Source organism: Balaenoptera physalus (genome assembly GCF_965194825.1).
Source record: "Balaenoptera physalus genome assembly, chromosome: 16".
In the NCBI taxonomy this organism is placed as follows: Eukaryota; Metazoa; Chordata; class Mammalia; order Artiodactyla; family Balaenopteridae; genus Balaenoptera; species Balaenoptera physalus.
In genome coordinates, this window is record NC_138898.1 from 41,895,433 (window position 1) to 41,916,223 (window position 20,791).

The 20,791-nt window shown below is 45.4% G+C and overlaps 2 protein-coding genes across 3 annotated transcripts in view; one reads left to right on the top strand and one right to left on the bottom strand.

Annotated features, from left to right (window-relative positions):
* The window catches only part of ISM1 (isthmin 1), an 81,315-nt gene extending 65,310 nt beyond the window's left edge, over window positions 1-16,005 (top strand). Inside the window, exons 4-6 of the mRNA XM_082428618.1 lie at window positions 1,511-1,654; window positions 5,560-5,649; window positions 11,409-16,005. Of these exons, the coding sequence (XP_082284744.1) occupies window positions 1,511-1,654; window positions 5,560-5,649; window positions 11,409-11,926 (752 nt within the window). The 3' untranslated portion in view covers window positions 11,927-16,005. The remainder of the gene's footprint in view (window positions 1-1,510; window positions 1,655-5,559; window positions 5,650-11,408) is intronic.
* Window positions 1-20,791, bottom strand: part of TASP1 (taspase 1) — a 385,678-nt gene that overhangs the window by 43,191 nt on the left and 321,696 nt on the right. The window lies entirely within an intron of this gene.

Sequence of the window (20,791 nt, forward strand, 5' to 3'; positions counted from 1 at the left end):
GTTTCAAACATCTGCTTGGCCCTGTGGTTGGAAAACCATGTCTTAGAAGGAAATCAAAGTTTGGAAAAATCCCTTTGGGGAAGTGGGGAGAAACGGATGGGGCCCCTGGGAGCAGGTGAGGTGTGAGCAGACTCTTGGCTCTGGGTTAGGGAAGAGGACCAGGAATCCCCCCACCAACTCTGCATGATGGGCTGAGACTCGGCCGCCCTGGGTTTGCCTGAGTGGCATTCAGAGTGATCACCGTGTAAACAACGGCCTGGGAGCCTGGCACGGGGCCCGCGGTTCAGGTAGAAACATGTGTGGACTGCATTCTTGCCAGGCCTTCATAATAACGATCACTGAGACCTGTTCTGAGCAGAGCGGACCCTTTCCCTGCAAGGCACATGTCTGGGGCTCTGTGCTTGGCCCTGGCAGAGGCCCCAAGTTTGGAGGAAGATTTGGATAAAGCAAGAAAAAGTAGTTCAGAGGGGAGATGCTGCAGAAAGGGTCAAGCTTTAGAGATCAAAGATTTAGCACTAGGGCCCAAGCTTTCCTTCCTCTTACCCTTATGACCTTGAATGGGTCACCCAAGCACTCCAGGACTTAATTTCCTTACTTTTAAAAAGAAGAAGTTAGTCTAGATAACATACCAACCTGTCTCACGGCTCTCACACTCCCAGGCCCCCCTAGTCTGGTCCACTTCTCCTTTTTCCATACCACTCATCGATTTCTGATATATTGTATAATTTACTCATTTTTTTGTGTTTATTGATTATTGTCTGAATCTTCTCACAAAAATATTAGTACCACAGGGCAGAGATCTTTGAAAGCTTTATTTAATGATATATCTCACATACCCTGATTTGTGCCTGGCACATAATAGGGGCTCAGTATTTGTTGAATGGATGTTGAGTGATGACCTCAAGGACCATTTCTAGCTTTACCATTATGTATCAGTTATCTACTGCTGCATAACAAACCATTCCAAAACTTGGTGACTAAAACATCAGCAGTGTATTATTTCTCATGATTCTGTGGCTCAGGAGTTCAGATGGGGCCCCACTGGGCATCTCTTCTACTGCCAATGGCATCAGCTGAGTTCAGCTGTCCACTGAGAAGTGCCTGGAAGGTCCAAGAAGGCTTCATTCCCATGTGTGGTGTTTTGGGGGCCCTTCATGTGACTCCTCTCTTTGTGTATGAAGGAACTGATGGTGGTCATTTTGGAAAATCCCTACCATATTATTCCATGGCTCCACACTCTGTGAATGTACACATTCTCAACAAGCACTTATTGGGCACATTCTAGGGGGCAGGCCCTGGCCATGTGCCCAAAACCTCAGACAGAGTCCCTGCCATTACTAAGCTAATCCCTAAAATGAACCCTGGAGCCATAGGCTTTCGACTCCAGCTGGCATCTTGCCCCCTCTAACGGTGGGAACGTCAGAAATGGACAGTTGGCTGGCAGTTCAATGGGGGAGATTTGGGGACTCTTTGGCCAAGGCTGGTGACCACCTCCCTGGTTCTGTTCCAGATTCCACAGACGGTGAGGGAGACTGGAGTCTCTGGTCTGTTTGCAGCGTCACCTGTGGGAACGGCAACCAGAAACGGACCAGATCTTGTGGCTACGCGTGCACTGCAACCGAATCTAGGACGTGTGACCGTCCAAACTGCCCAGGTGGGTTTATGCAGGGGTGTGGCTCCACATTTAAGGGCAGCTTTTTTTCTTATTTTATTTTTTTATCTTTTTATACAATTTTTAAGGGTTACACTCCATTTACAGTTATTACAAAATATTAGCTATATTCTGCATGTTGTATAAAATACATCCCTGTAGCTTAGCTTATACCCAATAGTTTGTACCTACCACCCCCCCAACCCCTATATTGCCCCTCCCCCCCCCCCACTGGTAACCACTAATTTGTTCTCTATATCTGTGAGTCTGGGGAAGCTTTTAGTTTATATTTAAAAACTTATAGAAATTGACTTCTTACAGGGCAAGCATTTTCCTAAGAATTCTGGCCAGACTGGGACAAGAGATGAGTAATGAGCTTAGTGGATGAAAAGATGGATTTTCTGAGCCTTATACACAATTGCAGTAACTGTGACTTAGAAGAAAATGCCACCATGTACTTAATTTAAAGGAGGGACTCTGGTTAATTTGAGCCTTTGATGTGGGATGGGTTGTACCTTAAAGAGACACATGAAGACAGGCGTTCATGGTCTAATAAGAAAACCAGGACCAGAGGCTTAATGGCCCTCTACAGAAAAACCATGTGTTAGCCTGAGAGTTGCTGAAGGCTCCAGAGGGAGCAAATTGGGGCAACTTGGCAGTTAAGTATCACTTTAAACTGCATTGTCAGTGTTTTAAAAACTTAACTAATTACAAACGTGGTAAGAGGCCATATTGGGGTGAAAAATAATAGTGTCTATAGCAGTAGTTATCAAACCACGGCCCATGTCAGTATGGCCCACACATTTTTAAAGGGTTATGAAGAAGGAGGAAGAGGAAGAAGAGAGAGAGGAGGAGGAAGAATATGCAAGCAAGACCGTATGTGAAATGAACTTATTTACAAAACAAAAATAGACTCGGAGACACAGAAAGCAAACTTACAGTTACCAACAGGGAGGGATAAATTAGGAATTTGGCATTAACAGATACAAACTACTATATATAAAATAGATAAACAACAAGGACCTACTGTATAGCACAGGGAATTATATTCAATATCTTGTAATAACCTATAATGGAAAATTATATATATACATATATATACATGTATATATATCTGAATCACTTTGCTATACATCTGAAACTAACACAACATTGTGAATCAACTATACTTCAGTAAAAAAAGACCATATGTGAACCACAAAGCATAAAATAGTTACTTTCTGACCCTTTACATAAAAGTTTACCAACTCCTGGTCTATAGTTTTCCATCTACCATGTGTTCCCCATGGTCAGGTAGAAAACCAGCCTAAAATACTATCTCGGGCTCTTCCAAGAAATCACACACTCCAGATGGCTTCCTCCGAAAGAAATTTCAGAAGCAGAACATTTGATCCCCACACCCCAGCCTTCCTTTTTCTACCCCTAGAATCTCTGTTCTAAATCTCTCAGGCTGAGATTTAGAACAAAAAAGTGGAAGAGCAAAGGGATTTCTGCGGAGAGAGGTCAGATTGGCGACGTGTGTGATAGCAAAGGGGTGTATGCAGAAAACAGGGCTGATGGTATGAGAAGAGGCAGTTCTAGCCCCCGTCAGCCATGCAGGTGGATTTCCAAAAGTGGAACAACCATCAAGATGCTTGTCCTGATCTTTCCAGTGTTCATCATAATGAAGCTGAGTTAGAAGTCTGGTGGGATGGGATTTGAATGGGTAGAAATAAACCAATAAATAATAATAATATGAGAAGGGAGAAGAGGAGGAAGGCAGGAAGAAATGAAGAAGATAAGGAGGGGAAGAAGAAGAAGATGATGATGAAGATAAGATGAAACAAAAGAAAATGAAGATAAAGATGAAGATGAAGATTGGGAAGATGAAGAAGGGAAAAAGATGATACCGAGGTTCATGAAGAGTAGGACTTTTTGAGTATTTAAGTATCAAGCAAACTTCTAAGGTCTTTGCATGTGTTACTTCATCTAATCCTCACAATAACCTCATGAACTAGCTATTGATGATGGTACTCATTAGGCAGCTGTGGAAACTGGGTCACACAGGCTAACTTGCCTAGATTCACACAGGCAGCAAGGGGTCCAGCTGGGATTTGAATCCAGGCAGTCTGATTCCAGAATCCATGGTCTTAACCATTAGACTCTTACACCTCTGTCAAGCGGAAGGGTATCGGGCTCAGCCACAGGTGAATACAGACAGCATTTAATGTCAGGGCTTGGGCAGGCTTGCGTGTTGCTTTCTCTCCCAGAGCTGGCACCCAGACCTAAAGCAGTAGACCTAGATATCTTGATAGCAGGTATCTTCCCTGCTGCCATTTTGAATGTTTCCTTCTCGTTTTCTCTCACCACTGAGAGCAGAGTGGCCAGCAGCCCTGTTCATACATTTTCTTCTCATCTGAACTTGCCCTCCTTCCATCCTTTCTGCCTTTCTGTTCTTGACTCTTCCAGCTTTTCAGGGCTCCCTTGAACATGAAGGATCTCCTTTTGCAGGATCTCTTTCCTCTTTTGGTGTCCTGACTCTCAGCTCTACTGGAAAAACTCATGGAACAGGCCATCTCCCTGGCCTGGCAGTGATTACACTGTAAAAGTTTGTCCCTTAGGCTGACCATACAAATAAGTGCTAGGGGCCTCACATAAAACCAGAGAGAGCACCTTAAAGGAAATCAACTCATGCTTAGCAAGACAGTCAAGGTTCTCCAACAAATAATCCACGTTCCACGCTCCTTCCTCTCCTGACTGCCCCCATTTACAGGGGATTCCTGTTTGCAAAGGAAGCCTGGGTGGGGGTGGTCATTTGAGGAGGGGAGGGAGCCAGGAAGTTTGAGGCAAGCTAGGTTCAGTCACTCAGAGCAAGTAATAACAAGCCCAGGTTATTCTTTTTTTTAAATGTTGAATTTGGGGGTTTTAAAAAAATTTATTTCATTCAAGTATACAAGTATAGTTGATTTACAATGTTGTGTTAACTTCTGCTGTACAGCAAAGTGACTCAGTTATATATATATATATATATATATATATATATATATATATACATTCTTTTTCATATTCTTTTCCATTGTGGTTTATCACAGGATATTGAATATAGTTCCCTGTGCTACACAGTAAGACCTTGTTGTTTATCCATTCTATATATAATAGTTTGCATCTGCTAATCCCAAACTCCCAATTCATCGCTCCCCCAGCTTATTCTTTTTGAAACATCATCAGTAATGCTAAAAGTCCCAGCATATGAGAGATCGGGTCTTTGGCTATGGACTGCTGCATCCTCAAAATGAACTAGACAAATATTCAAGGGAAAAATGTCAGCCAACACTTACCACTTGGTACTCTATGTGCTTTCTTTACACATAACTCATTTAATTCATTCAGCACTATGAGCTGGGTCATTGGTCCTCCCCATTTACAGATGTGAAAACTGAGTCACACAGATGTTCCAGGGCTTGCCCAAGGTCACACAGCTAGTAATGATTTGGACCCAGTGAGTCAGTCCTTAAGACTGGTGTTGACCATGAGACAAGTTGTTAACCACTACGCTCTACAGCCTCTAGTTTAGTTTGCCATCCTGACACCTCTAGATAGACAGCCATCCTGACGTGTGTCCCGCACCGCCCAAAATCCCATTCCTAGGCCCGAGGAATGAGTTCCTTAGGCACTTTCAGGCACATTTGGATCTGATTTCACGCTGCAAATGGTATCTAGGATTTTAATATATTTTATGCTCTCTACCTGCTTTTTACTGTTTCCTCTGTTGGCAAGTTTCTGCCCATGAGTAGTAATGAATACAAAAAAGGCTTTATTCAAGTGTATTTGTTTTTTTTATTTGCCAGTGGGGCGGTGGGGGTGGGTAGGGGGTGGAGGGCTGACTTTTTCCATATAACTAGGGAAAATGAGCTCCTGTCTGTGTTTAGGAATCGAAGACACCTTCAGGACAGCTGCCACCGAAGTGAGTCTGCTTGCGGGAAGTGAAGAGTTTAATGCCACCAAACTGTTCGAAGTTGGTAAGGAAAGTTTGTTTTTTTTTTCTTTTCCATCCAAATATTGATCTAGCGTTTTGGAGATTCCTTCTGCCTTTGCCGTGCCATCCTTGGATCCATTTAAATGTTTCGTTTTCCTCTTACGGGGTCCAATTTTCTCAGCATACTTCTTGCTCGCTGAATATACACCAAGCAAGAGAGAGCAGCCGCCCCATTCCTCCTGCACCAGACAGAGCCCAGCAGCCCTGCTGTATCTGCCCCACCAGCCACGCAGTATCCATAGCATGCAGGCGGGACGCCCTGCCCCTAGCTCGGGATCCGTCCACACTCGGGCCTCGAGCCTCAGGGCATCTCTTCTCCCAACTCTCACCAAGTGTCCCCAGTAAAATCAAGATATGGTGATGTCAGTTTTCCAGCAGAAGGACCGGGGTGGGGCGGGGGGGAGGAAGGAAGAGAACGGGAACTTTCTCGACATTATGCCTCCCCCATCTCACTCCCCGCCACGTGAGTCTTTCGTAACACTTTGGTACACCCTGCTACTCATCTGCTAGAAAATGCTAGAGCAAGTACAATGAACGGGGACCAAACAAAATTGAAAGTGTCTACTCAACAAGGGGAAAGCTTGCTGAATAAAAATAGCTCCACGTGTTTCTGGATGTAATTCTATATTACAGAGCGGTAAGACTCCTTCTGCCCCACTTCTTTTTGCGACCCCCCAAAACCCTTTCCTCACCTCTTCACTCTGCCCTCCTCAGCCACACTGGAGGCAGTCTGGAAATTCTGTTGCCCGGGGTTTCCATCACAGTCCTTCACGTGCAACCAAAACGCCGTTAGCAGAAGCATTCTGCACACACAATGCATTTGACCCCAAAAAAAAAAAAAAAAGACTACTTGTGGGAATTTTGCATAAAATGATAAAACAACAAGATGGGCTTTTGGGGAAGAGAGCATCTCAGGCCTCCCCATAGCTCACCCCACAGGCAGGCAGCTATTTGCCCTTTCACAGGGGATGGGACCAGCTGCACCCAATGGGCAGCTGGGGACACACAGGGATGAGGGGGGATGGCGAGTCAGGCAGGTTATGGGCAGGAGCAGACAAGGCTCACACGCAGATCAGGTAATAGAGGAGCATTTGATGAGGGCCTTTTGGCAAAGGTGTGAGCAGGTGGATGGAAACCAAGAAGGGCTTGTGCAGAGCCCTGGGGCTGGCGAGCATGGGGAGCCCTTACCACCCACTGGCCTGAAGGGACCAGGGGAAGGAGTGGTTCCCAGAGCCACTGTGTAGAGAGAGCTGCCTGACAGTACTTCCGGCTCCCAGAAGGAGGTAGCCAACCTGTAACAGTGAGGGAGGAGCCTCGGGAATAATACCCTGACTTCGCTCCTCCCTCCCTCTGGTCCCTGACCCGGTCCTCCCATTGACTCACCCCAATTAGAAACCAGGGCTCAGGGAGCCCACAGATCTGGTGCATATAGGGCGGCCTTCCATGGCAAGGAAAAATGTGGACTAAGGATGTAGAAGACAAACAGAAGATGCCCAGCAGAGATGAGAAAATCTTGACTAACACAAGGTCAAGTTTCTTAACCTACTTCTGCCTCAGTTTTTTGATGTGTAAAATGGTCTAAGGTAATGGTGCCTACCTCCTAGACCTATTGTAGAGTGAAATGGGTTAATATTTGTAAAGCGCTGAGAATATTCACACTGAATACTCCATGTAAATTTGATAAAAAATAAGTCAAAGGACTTATGTCCTGTACATGAATTACGATGACCTTCTACTCTGGAGGAAAATTACAAAGCTATTTTCTGGGGCCTCGCTGAATTTTGTTTCTGAAAACCCTGCCCTCTGAGGGAGACCCCCACTGGCTTGCAGACACACACTTCCCAGGATGGACCCTCCAATCTCTGTGCAACTGCTCAGTCAGGGGCTCTCAGGGGCGGAATCATAGCATTCAGCCCATCCCCGCAGGCAGCATCCTCAGCCCTGTTCTGTGTACTCCCCGCTTTCCCTCTGGTTTAATCCTCATTGCACTTTTTGAGATCGGTGCAATTTTTATACCCAGTTTAGAGATGAGAAAACTGAAGCACAGCGAGGTAGAATACCTTGCTCAGGGTCACAGAGCCACTAAATACTTGAGTTGGGATTCGATCCCAGGCAGTCTGGCGTTTCAGCTTAGGCCAGGCCTTTCCGAGCTCCTGGGAGGTGCCCCAGCTCTCTCTTTCTCATATCCCTCAAGAGAAACCTGAGCACCCCTGCAGGCTGCCCCCCAAGCCCGACCGTGTGATTTTCACTCATGACACCACCAGCCTCCCAGGCACCTGGGTCAGAGCTGGAGAGTCACTTCTGATACCTTCCTCCCTTCCCCCCAAGCCCACCAAGGCCTGGCAGCCCTACCTCCCCGACTACTCTTGATCCCACCCGCTGTTCCCTCCCAGAGTATCTCACCTGGGCTCTTACAACTGGCATCAGCACTGAATCTTTCTACTGCATAGCTCAGTGAAGAGCTCACCGTCACTCAGAAACCTTCAGTGGTTCCCTAGTGCCCTCTGAAACGAGCCTAAACCACACTGAAGACCCCATGACCTGACACTAGCAAACTTCCTTCCGTATAGCCTCTGCTCCAGGGAAACTGAACATGCACCCTGCCCCCAGACTTCTTCTGCTTAACTGTGGTTTGCACACTTAATACCAACCTGGATGGCCCTCCCCTCGCCCGGCCCCATCTCTGCTCTTGTATGTAGTCTGAGTCAGTTCCAGCCTTCTGAGGTGAGATTGGACATTCAAGAGAGTCACTGGGGAAGCGCCCAGGAAGGATAGAGGGGAAGCAGCAGGAGTAGGCAGGGAAGGCTTTCAGACCAAGATGCAGGCCTGACCCCTGCAAAGGGAGGGAGGGAAGGAAGGAGGACTGGGAAGCAAGGGCCTCAGAGCAGCTTGAGGAAGTCTTGGCCATGCCAACGGGGACCCCCAGCAAAGGCTGCCTGACAACGGGGTCCCCTGTTGGGCAGCACCCGCGCCAGGCTCAGTCATCGACCGAGAGCAGCCCTGGGGGAGCACAACGTGGATGTGAAAACCACGGCAGATCCACAGCGGCTACAGCTGGAGGCCACCAGGCAGCAAAGTGCCCCCAGCAGGCTTCCTTGCCGGAGCTCTGAGCAGGACACTTGTGGCCACCATGCAGCCCTGAAGAGCCCCAGGGCCAGCCCGGTGTCACACACTCCTTGAAGCACCCCCTGACTAGCACTGATAGAAATGACACTTTTTAGCACCGGTGGGACTTTTTGCTTTGGCCCCCTTAACCCACCCCACATTCCACCATGGCGGGCGGCCTTAGATATGGCTCATCTTACCCGCTGCAACTTCCTGAGCCACACGCGATGGGAAACCTGCCACTGCCCACACCACGTCCCTACACCCCAGCAGCCCCTGTGGTTCTTTGCCTGACGGCATGCTCTGGCCCCCAGAGCCACCAGCCCATGAATCCATGGTCATCCAGAAGTCCAGGAGCAACCCCCTATCAGTGATTGATGGGAACTGGTGGATAATACCCAGATCCCTGCCAAATAAAATAAAACATCTCTCTTCAAAGACTGTATTCAAAGGATTATTGCAAAAGGGAAAGGGCCTATTTGCAATAGAGAAAACACTGTGTCTATAGGCCTGCAAGCATCTCAAGGGTTAGGCAAAAGGATTTTCTTTTACACAGGAGTAAATAAGGCTAGAAGAACCCCACGTGAGGCAGTGGGATGGAAGGCTGGTGAGATCAGATAGGGCATCAGAGAATGTTCTGCCTTGAGACCAGCCTATTTTCGGTAGGGACCCCTAAGGAGAGGCTATATGCTGGCCCAGGCAGAGGGTAGGTCAAAGTTCAGGGGCATGAGAAATATAATATGATATCGCTTACATGCGGAATCTAAAAAAGAAATGATACAAATGAACGTATTTACAAAACAGAAACGGACTCACAGACTTTTACAGAATGAACTTATGGTTACAGGGGCGGAAGGGTGGAGGAAAGGGCTAGTTAGGGAGCTTGGGGTTGACATGTACACACTGCTATATTTAAAAAGGGCAACCAGCAAGGACCTACTGTATAGCACAGGGAACTCTGCTCAATGTTATGTGGCAGGCTGGATGGGAGGGGAGTCTGGGGGAGAATGGATACATGTATATGTATGGCTGAGTCCCTTTGCTGTGCACCTGAAACTATCACAACATTGTTAATTGGCTCTACTCCAGTATAAAATAAAAAGTTTTAAAAAAAAAAAGTTCAGGGGCCTGAAAGAAGGGGAGAATATTAACTAAAGTTTAATTGGGATGCGTTTTGTTCTGATTGGGAATGAGCAGTTTAGCTAATCATTTATGAGACCAAGAAAGGGAATCTGGAGGGTCTGTGTCTGGTTTTGTCATAGGTAAACAAGGCGGCAGCTGTGAGTCTTATCAAGTCCTGCGGGGAAGAGGGTTCTTACAGTAAGTGGTTTTCCAGAATGCGCAAGGGTGAGGGAAAGTCTTAACCTTGGCTGTTTCCCAGAATCACGGGGCTTGGGTAAAGTTCCACCCTGTCACTGGATGGGTTTCCCAGGTCCAAGGGGAAGATGCTGCAGTTTCTACAGTGGTTACTTGTTTGATCCACATCCCATATTGCCACCCTCCCTTCCCTGTCCCACCTCCCTGCTCCCTGCTGTTGTTTCCCAGAATCACTTCCCAAAGAACCATTTTCACTGGCATCTTTGTCTCAGGGTCTGGGAAAACACAAACTGAGACATTCACTAAACCAGAGGTCCTGAACTCTCATAACTAAGGGACCAAGAGCGAACACCCATGAGTGACGGGATCAGGTAGGGACTGTGGGGAACTGGGGGCCTCCTGTCTTGACCAAGAAGTGGTCACTGGTTACCTGTTCACAAGGCAATGCAGGACTGATGTCAACCTATCTTTGGGTTTTTCAAATGAAACCAGGAACCTACATTAATAAGTGGAATCACATAATTCTTAAACGTTGGCAATTAATTCAATATTTTTTAATACTGTAAGGCCAAACACTACACACCTCTTGGGGCAGGTTCTGGCTCAAAGTCTACAGGTCAGTGTCCCCTGGCCTAAATATTAAATTCCCTAAAAGCAGGGACCACCAGCCTCTTCCTCTTTGAGACCTCTTATCATAGGGATTTGCATGTAACGGTTGTTAACTCTTTCCTGCCTAAGGTTAAGAGGTTAGGCCACTAGCCTAGTTTAAAACAGTCAGTGAGTGGCAGAAATAAAACTTAGTCCTACAAATATCCCTTTGAGGCATTTTCTGCCACTCATCGCTTATTTAGAGAGGAGATTCAAAATGGCCCTCTGAATTATTGTTCGTTTTGTTATGGGTGAAAATGGGGTTACGGTTATCTAGGAAAACATGGAAAATATGGTTTAATTATCCTCTTTTTTTTTGTAGACGCCTACTAAAACTTAGAGGTAATAATATCATATCTTTCCACAAAAAAATTTTAATGAGGGAAATACAGTGATGATTAAGTCTAGGTGATGGCATCTGGGTAGTCATTGTATACGTATATTCTCTCCACTTTTCTATGTACGTGAAAAGTTTTCATAATATAAATTAAGGAGTTGGTGGGGCCGAGAACAAAGTTCCCAAGTTCAAGGGCCATGATCGTGTTCACCCATGGCCTGGGGGGTTCCAGGGGCTGCCAGTCAGGGAAGGCAGAGGTTGACTTTAAAGTCGTCAAGTCGTTTAAAGGCAGCCGGTTTTGCATGCAATCAGAGGGTTTCTCTGGCCCGTTTCAGACACGGACAGCTGTGAGCGCTGGATGAGCTGCAAGAGCGAGTTCCTAAAGAAGTACATGCACAAGGTGATCAACGACCTGCCCAGCTGCCCCTGCTCCTACCCCACCGAGGTGGCCTACAGCACGGCCGACATCTTCGACCGCATCAAGCGCAAGGACTTCCGCTGGAAGGATGCCAGCGGGCCCAAGGAGAAGCTGGAGATCTACAAGCCCACGGCCCGGTACTGCATTCGCTCCATGCTGTCCCTGGAGAGCACCACACTGGCCGCCCAGCACTGTTGCTATGGCGACAACATGCAGCTCATCACCAGGGGCAAAGGGGCGGGGACGCCCAATCTCATCAGCACTGAGTTCTCAGCGGAGCTCCACTACAAAGTGGACATCCTGCCCTGGATTATCTGCAAGGGCGACTGGAGCAGGTATAATGAGGCCCGGCCTCCCAACAACGGACAGAAGTGCACAGAGAGCCCCTCGGACGAAGATTATATCAAGCAGTTTCAAGAGGCCAGAGAGTATTAAAGAGACACCACCTCTGTTGTTCATGACACAAACACACTGCACTGATCCGCCACCTGGCACAGAGTCCCTCTTACCCGCATACATGTATATGTACACATACCACGTGAGTATTTGTCATAAGTTACACTAGGGGTGTGCGCCAGGCCCTTGTGACTGCCATCTGAAGCCACCGTTGCCTCTTCAATGCCAACGGCTTCCTTGGAACTCTTCCTAGGGGGGATGTCCTCAGGAGGATGGGGAGAAAGAAGCTGGAAGAAGAACCTGGAGGTCATAGCAGGTGGGATTCAACTCACACCCCGGATCCAGCGTTTCCGAGAGAAGCAAAGGGGCAAAGAGAACAAAGTTGTAAACGTGATAAGCAGTTTTTATATATAACTTATTTAATATGAATGTGACTTATACGTCACCTTTTCTCTGGAGTTGTCATCGTGAAACTATTTAATCACTTCCGTGAGAGTTCAGAAAGGGGCTTAGGGAGATGGAAGAGAAAGGGAATTTTGTAGTAATGACTTCTTTAAAAATAAAGAATTCAACAGAAAGACATCAAAACAAGGAAACACCCACCTGAAACCAAGTGTTAGTTAGCCAGTGAGGTACCTTGATGAAGTCTCAGCTTCCAAAATGCCCTTGCCTCAGCCTGGGTAGGGAGTGGGGGGCAAACGGGTATTTTAGGAGAAAATCTGAGGCCTGGTTTTAAATGGACTTTAAAACAAAGGCCAATATTAACACAATGCTATGATTCTACTAAAAGACCCCAGAATAGAATTTCTGCTCATGCTTTAATAGGTTCAGAAGGCTACAGGAAGGTCAGACATAAAAACAAGGAGTAGCACTTTTCCAAAGAAAAAATGCAAAACAAATGGGGAGAAATCATGAACTTCATTTCATCTATTTTATTTTAATACCAGCTTAACAATTTTTTTCTCCACAATATAGTCTCAGTAAATAAATATAAAAACAAGGAGAGGAAGTCAAGTCTAGGAAAACCTAATTTTTTTATGTTTTAAGAAAGAAAAAAAATACATTATTTTTGTAAAGTATTTATTGAGTCACTGAGTCTTGTGCATCAAGCAATTGTAATATGGCCTGGTTCTGTAGGGTGGAACTTAGGACAAATAAAAAGTTGGTTCTTATGCAATCTTTACTTGCAAAACTCCAGGAAAAGAGATTACATAATAAAATCATAATAAAATGTGTTACCTACAGTAAATGTGTTACCTGCAAATATTTATGATACGAATTCCATAAATAGCCCTGGTAAAGCAGGGCTTCAAGGCAGGGGAGAGGAAGGTTCAAACCAGGTAGAATAAAAGGCTCATTGATTGATGTGATGGTGGGTGGTATAAGTCATAGCATCTTTGGCACCAAGAATATCAACCCTGCCCCCAGGAGGCTAGAGCTCATTGATACACATGCAACTTTTTGCCCACCCAGAGCTAAGAAAGAGCTAAGAAATCCAAGCCAGAGCAAAGGCTTAAGACAGCCCAGGTGAGTGGGACTGCTTCCAGACAAAATTCTGCAATTACAGTAATAAGTAGAACTCCTCATTGTGCAAACTATTCCATTTCCAGATGAGGAAACCAAAGCTCAGAAAAAAATAGATCACATTGGATCTATCATTCATTTCCTAGTCCAGTGCTCTATCTACTATATCAGCCTACCCTTAGGTTCTCATAATAAAATCTTATTTTAATGGAAAAGCTCTTATCAGTCATTTACACTTTAGAATGAGTTATCCATGTATTGCTCACTCTCAGGATATTTATATTTAAGACCTATTTCTAATAATGGAATGAGAATCCTTATTCACACCTGAAGGAAGTTTAGGCAACTGAACTGGTAAGGAGAAAATCAGTAGGTCCGTGTATCAGGGAAGCAGATTTGGTTCCTAATAATAGGAAAACCATTTTTGCCAAGAGAATTGGTTGCAATGGAATGCATTGCCTTTGGGATGGTGAGTACCCTGTCAGGACAGGTATTCAAGCAGAGCTGGAGATGAATCACATGAGAAGCTCATTTTAGTGAGCAGGAGAGACAAAAACGTACAGCAATAACCCCCTCTGATAAGTGTTCTATAAAGGGTAAGTGGAAAGTACTCTGGGAAAATAGAGGCAGGAATCAGGGAAGTACCTGCTAGACCTAATGGAGGAGTGGTATTTCATAGAGCAGAGAAGAGGGAGGGCAAGTAGATGCATTTGGAGTAAGAAAACAGTATGGGCAAAGGCAAGGAACTACGCAAGAGCTTGGTGTTTTCCAAAAACTGGGATGTTTACACTGATGAGCCAGAGGGACAAGAATGGCAAGTTACGGAGTTGTGTCTAAGGTGTTTTTGTTAAGGATTTAGCATGGAAAATTAAAGCTGTTTCCTAATACAGTGAGAATGACTGATATGAGCCATGTTTCCAATGGGCTATTTGCCTCTTTATTTAAGACCTTCCTGACATAACTAACTGAGAGTTGGAAGGTGGGGTGAATTGGGAGCTGGGGAGGGCTCCTGGGCTCTTGGCCTACTGAGAACACCGCTAGCTTCCCATCCATCATCCAGATGGTGCCACCCCTCCGGAAATTTGCTGAACTATAACCTGCCTCTATGCAGATGTATCTCATTTACTATAGGGCCCCAAGCCAGCCCCAGGGTAACCCTGGGTAATTCCTTCATGGAAAGGGGATCATGAGAGCAAGGGCCAACTTTGCCCACCGCAGAGTAGGCTGTCTGCCCCCTTCACCTGCAGCACCAGTTTATAGGACCCCTCAGCAACTGCTCTACAGATGCCTCTCATCGAATGCTGTGCTCCTTTGCTGCTCCTTGGAAAGAGATCCCTTTTTCTAGTGACCCACTGGGCCTCTCAGGTGCCATGTCTGAGCAAGCCAATAGTGGCAGACAGAGAAGCCAAGGCCCTCTAGTGGCTGCACATGGGAAGGATGAGGGCAGGGCCCCAGAAGAGCTGGGCATCCTCCTCACCCCATTCAATTATTATCCACCATGATTAGTCTCCAAGCCTTTCCATCTTTGTAGCTCAGTGGCCAGGGGATAGATTTCCCCACCCTAAGACCCGGGAGCAAGGATCAAAGAGTAGGTACGATACCAGCCACCCTTCCTGAGCACACACTTTGTGCCTCTGTGCTAATCACTTTACCATGGGAGGCAAGCAAGTTACATCCATTTTACAGATAAGGCAAAAGAAGCCCAACAAGGTCTTCTAACCTGCCCAAGTCATAAGGCTCTGTACATGGCAAAGCTGGTTGAAGACCGTGTTCTTAACCTTACCCTCTACTCAACTCTCTTCCTAACTCTTCCCAACACACAGGATCAGGATTTTGCCTCCGACTCACTCTGCCTTTGCTCCAATTGTTCAAATCCACCAAATGTCCCTGCACCACCCTTTACGTGTCTCGCGTTGGTGAAAGTGGATCTGGCTTTAGCTCTATATAGTCTGCTCAGTTCTCTCGTATTCCATAAGAGGATTTGAATCCTGTATCTGAGCCCTTGTTCAGGTTAGCTGAGTAGCAGAGCCTAACTTTCTAGAAGATAGCCTGCTCCATGGATAAGAATGAGACTGGTCTGTTTTCCCTGCTGCACTCAAGCCCCACGCCAACTGTCGCCTGTTGGGTCGACCTGAAGGGCAGGTGCCATGTCTCATGCTTTCTACACCCCCAGCCCCTTGCTCTGTACCTGGCAGATGTCATCAGGCAAGGTACAGAGGGCGGAAGAATTTGCGGGTTGAGTCAGACTGCCTAGATTCCAATCCTGGCTCCCTCAGTTGCCTGCTGGGTACCACTGGATAAGTTAATCAGCCTGTGTATATTCCAGTTTCCCCATACAGTTGTTCAGAAAATAAAATAAGAGATATGAAGTTCCTAGCATAGGGCCTGTCATGTACCATGTGCGTCGGTGTTGAGTCATTGGAGAAATATTTATTGAGCGTATACTAGTTGCCAGGCATTGTTCTAGATGCCAGAGATACAGCAGTGTACAAATCCAAGTTTTCCTGGTGGAGGGGAGACGGCTGATAAATAAATAAGTACATAATCTGAAATAATGGTAAGTGATATCAAGAAAAATAAATTATTTGATCACACGTGTATGTTGCATCATTTAAAGTAATGCTAGATGCTGTAATAGATAAGCCTCAAAATCACAATGGCTTAACACAAAAACCTCTAAAGGTATGTTTCTGGTCAAGTGGCTCTCCTCTAAGTGATTACCCAAGGACCCAAACTTTCCATCTTCAAGGCTTGACTTTCTAGGGTGCCCTGCGGGTCATCTCTATTCCAGGAGGCTTAAGGAGTAAAGAGCAGGGAGAATATGGGCAATGACTTATATAGGTGGCCCAGGGAAGTACAGCTGTTTCATGCCACACTCTTCTACAAGGGAGACTGGGAAATGGAGTCCAGTTGGGGGCCCAGGAAGCAGAGATCGGCTGTGTGAGCACCCGATCAGTCTCTGCCACATAGGTAGACCACCAACTAATTAATTACACAAGGCAAGAGAGAAAGCTAGTGAAAGGGGTTCTGGATGGGCCCAAAGTTAGTGATCAAAGGGAGCGATCCTTCTCATCTCATTTAGACTGGCTCAACTTTCAACTGGCAGCTCCTGCAAGTCCTTCCCTGATGGTTTTCTCTAACCAGGGGCCACGCAGCTCTCACAGATGGGGCTGAAGTGCCAGGGAGTAAACAGTGCCTCCTAGGAGGCTTAACAGGACCTTGGTGGATGAATACCCCATCTCTCTCATCCCTCGAGTGGGGCAATTCTGAAGCGTGTTTTATACCATTCCCGAGTTCCCAGTGAGACTGAGGTCCTGCCACCCTCGGTGGGGACCTGCTTGCTAACACGCCAATTACTGGCCTCCTTCCCTTCCCTGTCTTTCCTCCCCACTCCCCTACTGTCGCTCACTGGAATTGTCTCCCAAATAATCTACTTGCCCAGATCCTTCTCTCTGGATCTGCTTCTGAGTGGTCCCAAACCAAGACATCATTTCGTGCTTTAATATTCAAATATAAGTTCGTTATTCAAATATAAGTGTATAATAATATTATTGCCATCGAGCTCATGTGAGACGAGGTTTTGTGTTGCTGACAGCTCTTCCAAAAAAGAAAATTCACTCTCAGTCTGGCCAGAGATAGAAACTCTATTAGATTTCAATTCCATTTAGTTTTTACAAAATGAAGATAAACCCCCAGTTTTTATGATTAGGTTCAACAGGCAGAAAAGGATTCCACCAAATACCTCTAAACATTTCTGAACGTCTTTTCTTAATTTTTGACTTCATCTCCTTGCTGACTAAAGACCAGTTCTGCTCTAAGGACCACACTTTGAGTCTCACTGTTCTAATTACCTGAGCGACAGTGATCAACAGCCCATGAGCATTGAGTTGATTCTGGCCTGATGGACAAAGAGTCATGAAAAAGCTTCCCAGGAAGGGACGGGGGGTGGGGGTGGCCTGGGTTCTTTCTTTGTCATCCATTTACAATTTCCAATGGAAAAATGTGTGGGTTGTCACCATTATGCCTGCACGGTTTCAGACAAATTAAAGGCTTGCCTCAGTAATTACTGGGTGGGTATATACAGAAACATACATCCATGTCTACAGATCCTGAATACAGTAGTGTAAATGAAGGCAGAAAGCTTACAGCCAGTTGATTTTCTGAGGTTTAACATTGGTTTACTCTATGAGATTAGAAGAAGAGGGGCATTTTCCGGGACCAGAAGGTAAGACTTGTCAGGAACAAATTTATGGAACCAGCAACGTTTTGTTGAACCAGAAGAACAGATCCTTTTTTTTCCAGACCTTCATGTAGAGATTTAGAAAGCCAACATACAAAGACCAGTGCTTTGCCTGTAATGGCAAAAATAACATCATCTTTAACCATTTTAGTGGCAGGGGAATTGGTGGGAGACTGGATTGAGATACAGCTGCAATAGCAAAGCTGGGTAAAAATTTTATGACTTTGCTAATTTTCTATCTGTTCTGGGAGTCATAAATGTGCCCTTATAGATATTCATGATTGCCCTTAAAATGAAAAAAAAAAAAAACAACTTTTAAATGGCACAGAAAAGCCTTTCATTCCCGAGGCATGTAATTCATGGATGATTTTCAAAATGTCATGTTTGAATTGGGAAGGTAACATTTCTTGAACTAATCAGCCAATTGCTTCAAGAATATGACTCAAAGGATATAAAAATTTCAAGGCTGACTTTTAAAAAAGAAAGAGGAATTCTCTTTTCCATGCAAGTTCCTAAGTTATTTTTTCACAAAGGTCATGGCTAAATGTTAGGTTTATTTGCTATGGAAGAGAACAGTCTAAGTGAAGTAAACTTTTAATTCTTTAGTGACCGGGAATGGTAGCAGATCTTGAAAAGCACCATTTTAAAATTTTACACCATTAGCCAGGGAGTTTCTATTTGGTTAGCTGTAACCCCTTTTAGACCCTGCTTGGCTGTGTTTTTGGTTTGTTTGGGGGGTTGGGTTTTTTTTTTTTTTCTTTTTTTAATCTTTGGAGAGCTGAACAAATGGAAAAGGAGAAAGGCAAGAGAAAAAAAAAGAAAAGAAAAACCCAGGATCTCCCAGGATGAAAGTCTGTTTGGAACCTCTAAAATAACTCACTGTCCCTGTTATTAACGTAACTGAGGTGGGATCTTCACAAACAGGGGATTGGAGAGACCCACGCCATTGATGCTCCTGACCCCACAGAGCCTTCCAATCTCCCCTCAGGGATGGCTGGGTCCTGCCCAGACAAGACCAGGAAGAGATTTCCAAAGACCTCATGACTTAAAGTCACATGACCAGGATTCCTCCAGTCAAAAGAGAGCAAGGTGTCCTATGCTGATTGGCTGTGGAGGGTAGAACTTTCTGAGAGGAACATTTCAGGTCCCCTTTCCTGGGGACTCCTCTGAGTCAGGAAGAAGCCTGCCTCTGAGCCACTGTTGAGTTCTCCCTCCTACTATTACAGGATATTATAAAGAGAAAAAAAAAAAAAAGGAGGAGGGAAGTGATCCAGTGCTAGAAATATAAAGGCTGGTTCACCACTCACCAGCAGCAAAGGTAAGAAGCTAAAGCTTGTGATAAAACTGCAGATGCACTGTTTCCCTTTCACTGCTTTTTCTACACTGCACAGCCCAGTCACCTTCCTGACTGCTCCTCTCCCATCCCCTCTGCCACCCAGTAGGCCACCTTGCAGCCAACTGCCATTTTTGTAGCCAATCTTTTGTTAAAGATGCTCTTCGAACACTATTACAATAAAGCATGCATTCAGAAAAAAATGCACACATATCATAAGTGCACGGCTCAGTGAATTTTCACAAAGTGAACAACCACATGTAACCAACACTGTGACAAAGGTCAAGAAATGGAGCATAAGGCTCATGAGAGGCTTTCGGGGATGATAGAAATGTTCTAAGTGTTGTCTATGGTGGTGGCTACACCACTGTATGCATTTGTCAAAGCTCACTGAATTGTGCACTTAAGAAAACTGAATTTCATCGTATGTAAATTTTACCCCAATATAAAATAAATAAATAAAATATTACCAGCACTCTGTCCACTTCCAGTCAGTACCCACTTCCCACCAAAAGTAATCAGTATCACAACTTCTGCACTAGATTAGTTTTGCCTGATTTTGAACTTCAAGTCAGTGGAATCACACAGCATATGCTTCTTGAGATCTGTCACCTTTTGCTCCACCTCGTATTGTGAGATTTTCCCACGTTGCTCCTTGCAGCTATAGGTCTTGCATGCCCATCGCTGCCAAGTATGGCACATGTCTATTTAACCGTTCTACCATGGGTGGGCATGTGGGTGGTTGCTGGTTTGGAGCTCTTACAAATAGTGCTGCTATGAACACTCCAGGGTGTGTCTTTGGGGCTCACACACACAACGTTTCTATTGGAAGTGAAATTGGTAGGTCAGAGGACATGCACAATCTAGCAGATACTGCCCCAGGGTTTTCCAAAGTGGTTACATTGGTTGACACTCTATCCAGGAGTGTTTGAAGGTTCTGGTTCTTGGACCAATATTGGTTCTACCCCTTTCACTAAGTCTTCCCTGACTGTTCTGTTCTTTGATCTCTTTATTCTCATATTTAAGTCAACACATGTGTACTGAACACTAAGTAAGTGTGTGCCAGTCACCATTCACCTGCTGGGTACCTACTGGATATACAAAAAAAAAGACAGACAGGAACCCTGTCCCGTGGGGGTGACTAACTCAGATGACTATAATACATTGCGATAGGTGCTATGGGGACAGATGAGGACATGATTAACCACGGTGATTGTAACTAACAAGCCAGAGTTGCCACATTTTATTTAGGAAAACAAGTCTGATAATACCAAGTGTTGGCAAGAGGGTGTGAAAACAGAAACTCTTTATCACCTCTGCTTGTGGTGATGTAAACTGGAGAATAATTTGACTATACCTAGTAGAGTTGAAGCTGAAATGTAGCAAAATTTACTAATTTCCCTCCTGAGGGTATTTTTTCTATTATCAAAAATAAGAGGGACTTCCCTGGTGGCAGAGTGGTTAAGAATCCGCCTGCCAATGCAGGGGACATGGGTTCGAGCCCTGGTCCGGGAAGATCCCACATGCTGTGGTGCAACTAAGCCCGTGTGCCACAACTACTGAGCCTACAATCTAGAGCCCAGGAACCACAACTACCGAGCGTGCATGCCACAACTACTGAAGCCCACGTGCCTAGATCCCATGCTCCACAACAAGAGAAGCCACACCAATGAGAAGCCCAGGCACTGCAATGAAGAGTAGCCCCCACTCGCCACAACTAGCGAAAGCCCTCGCACAGCAATGAAGACCCAACACAACCAAAAAAAAATAATAAATTTTTTTTAAAAAATTAGAAATAAGTAAAATT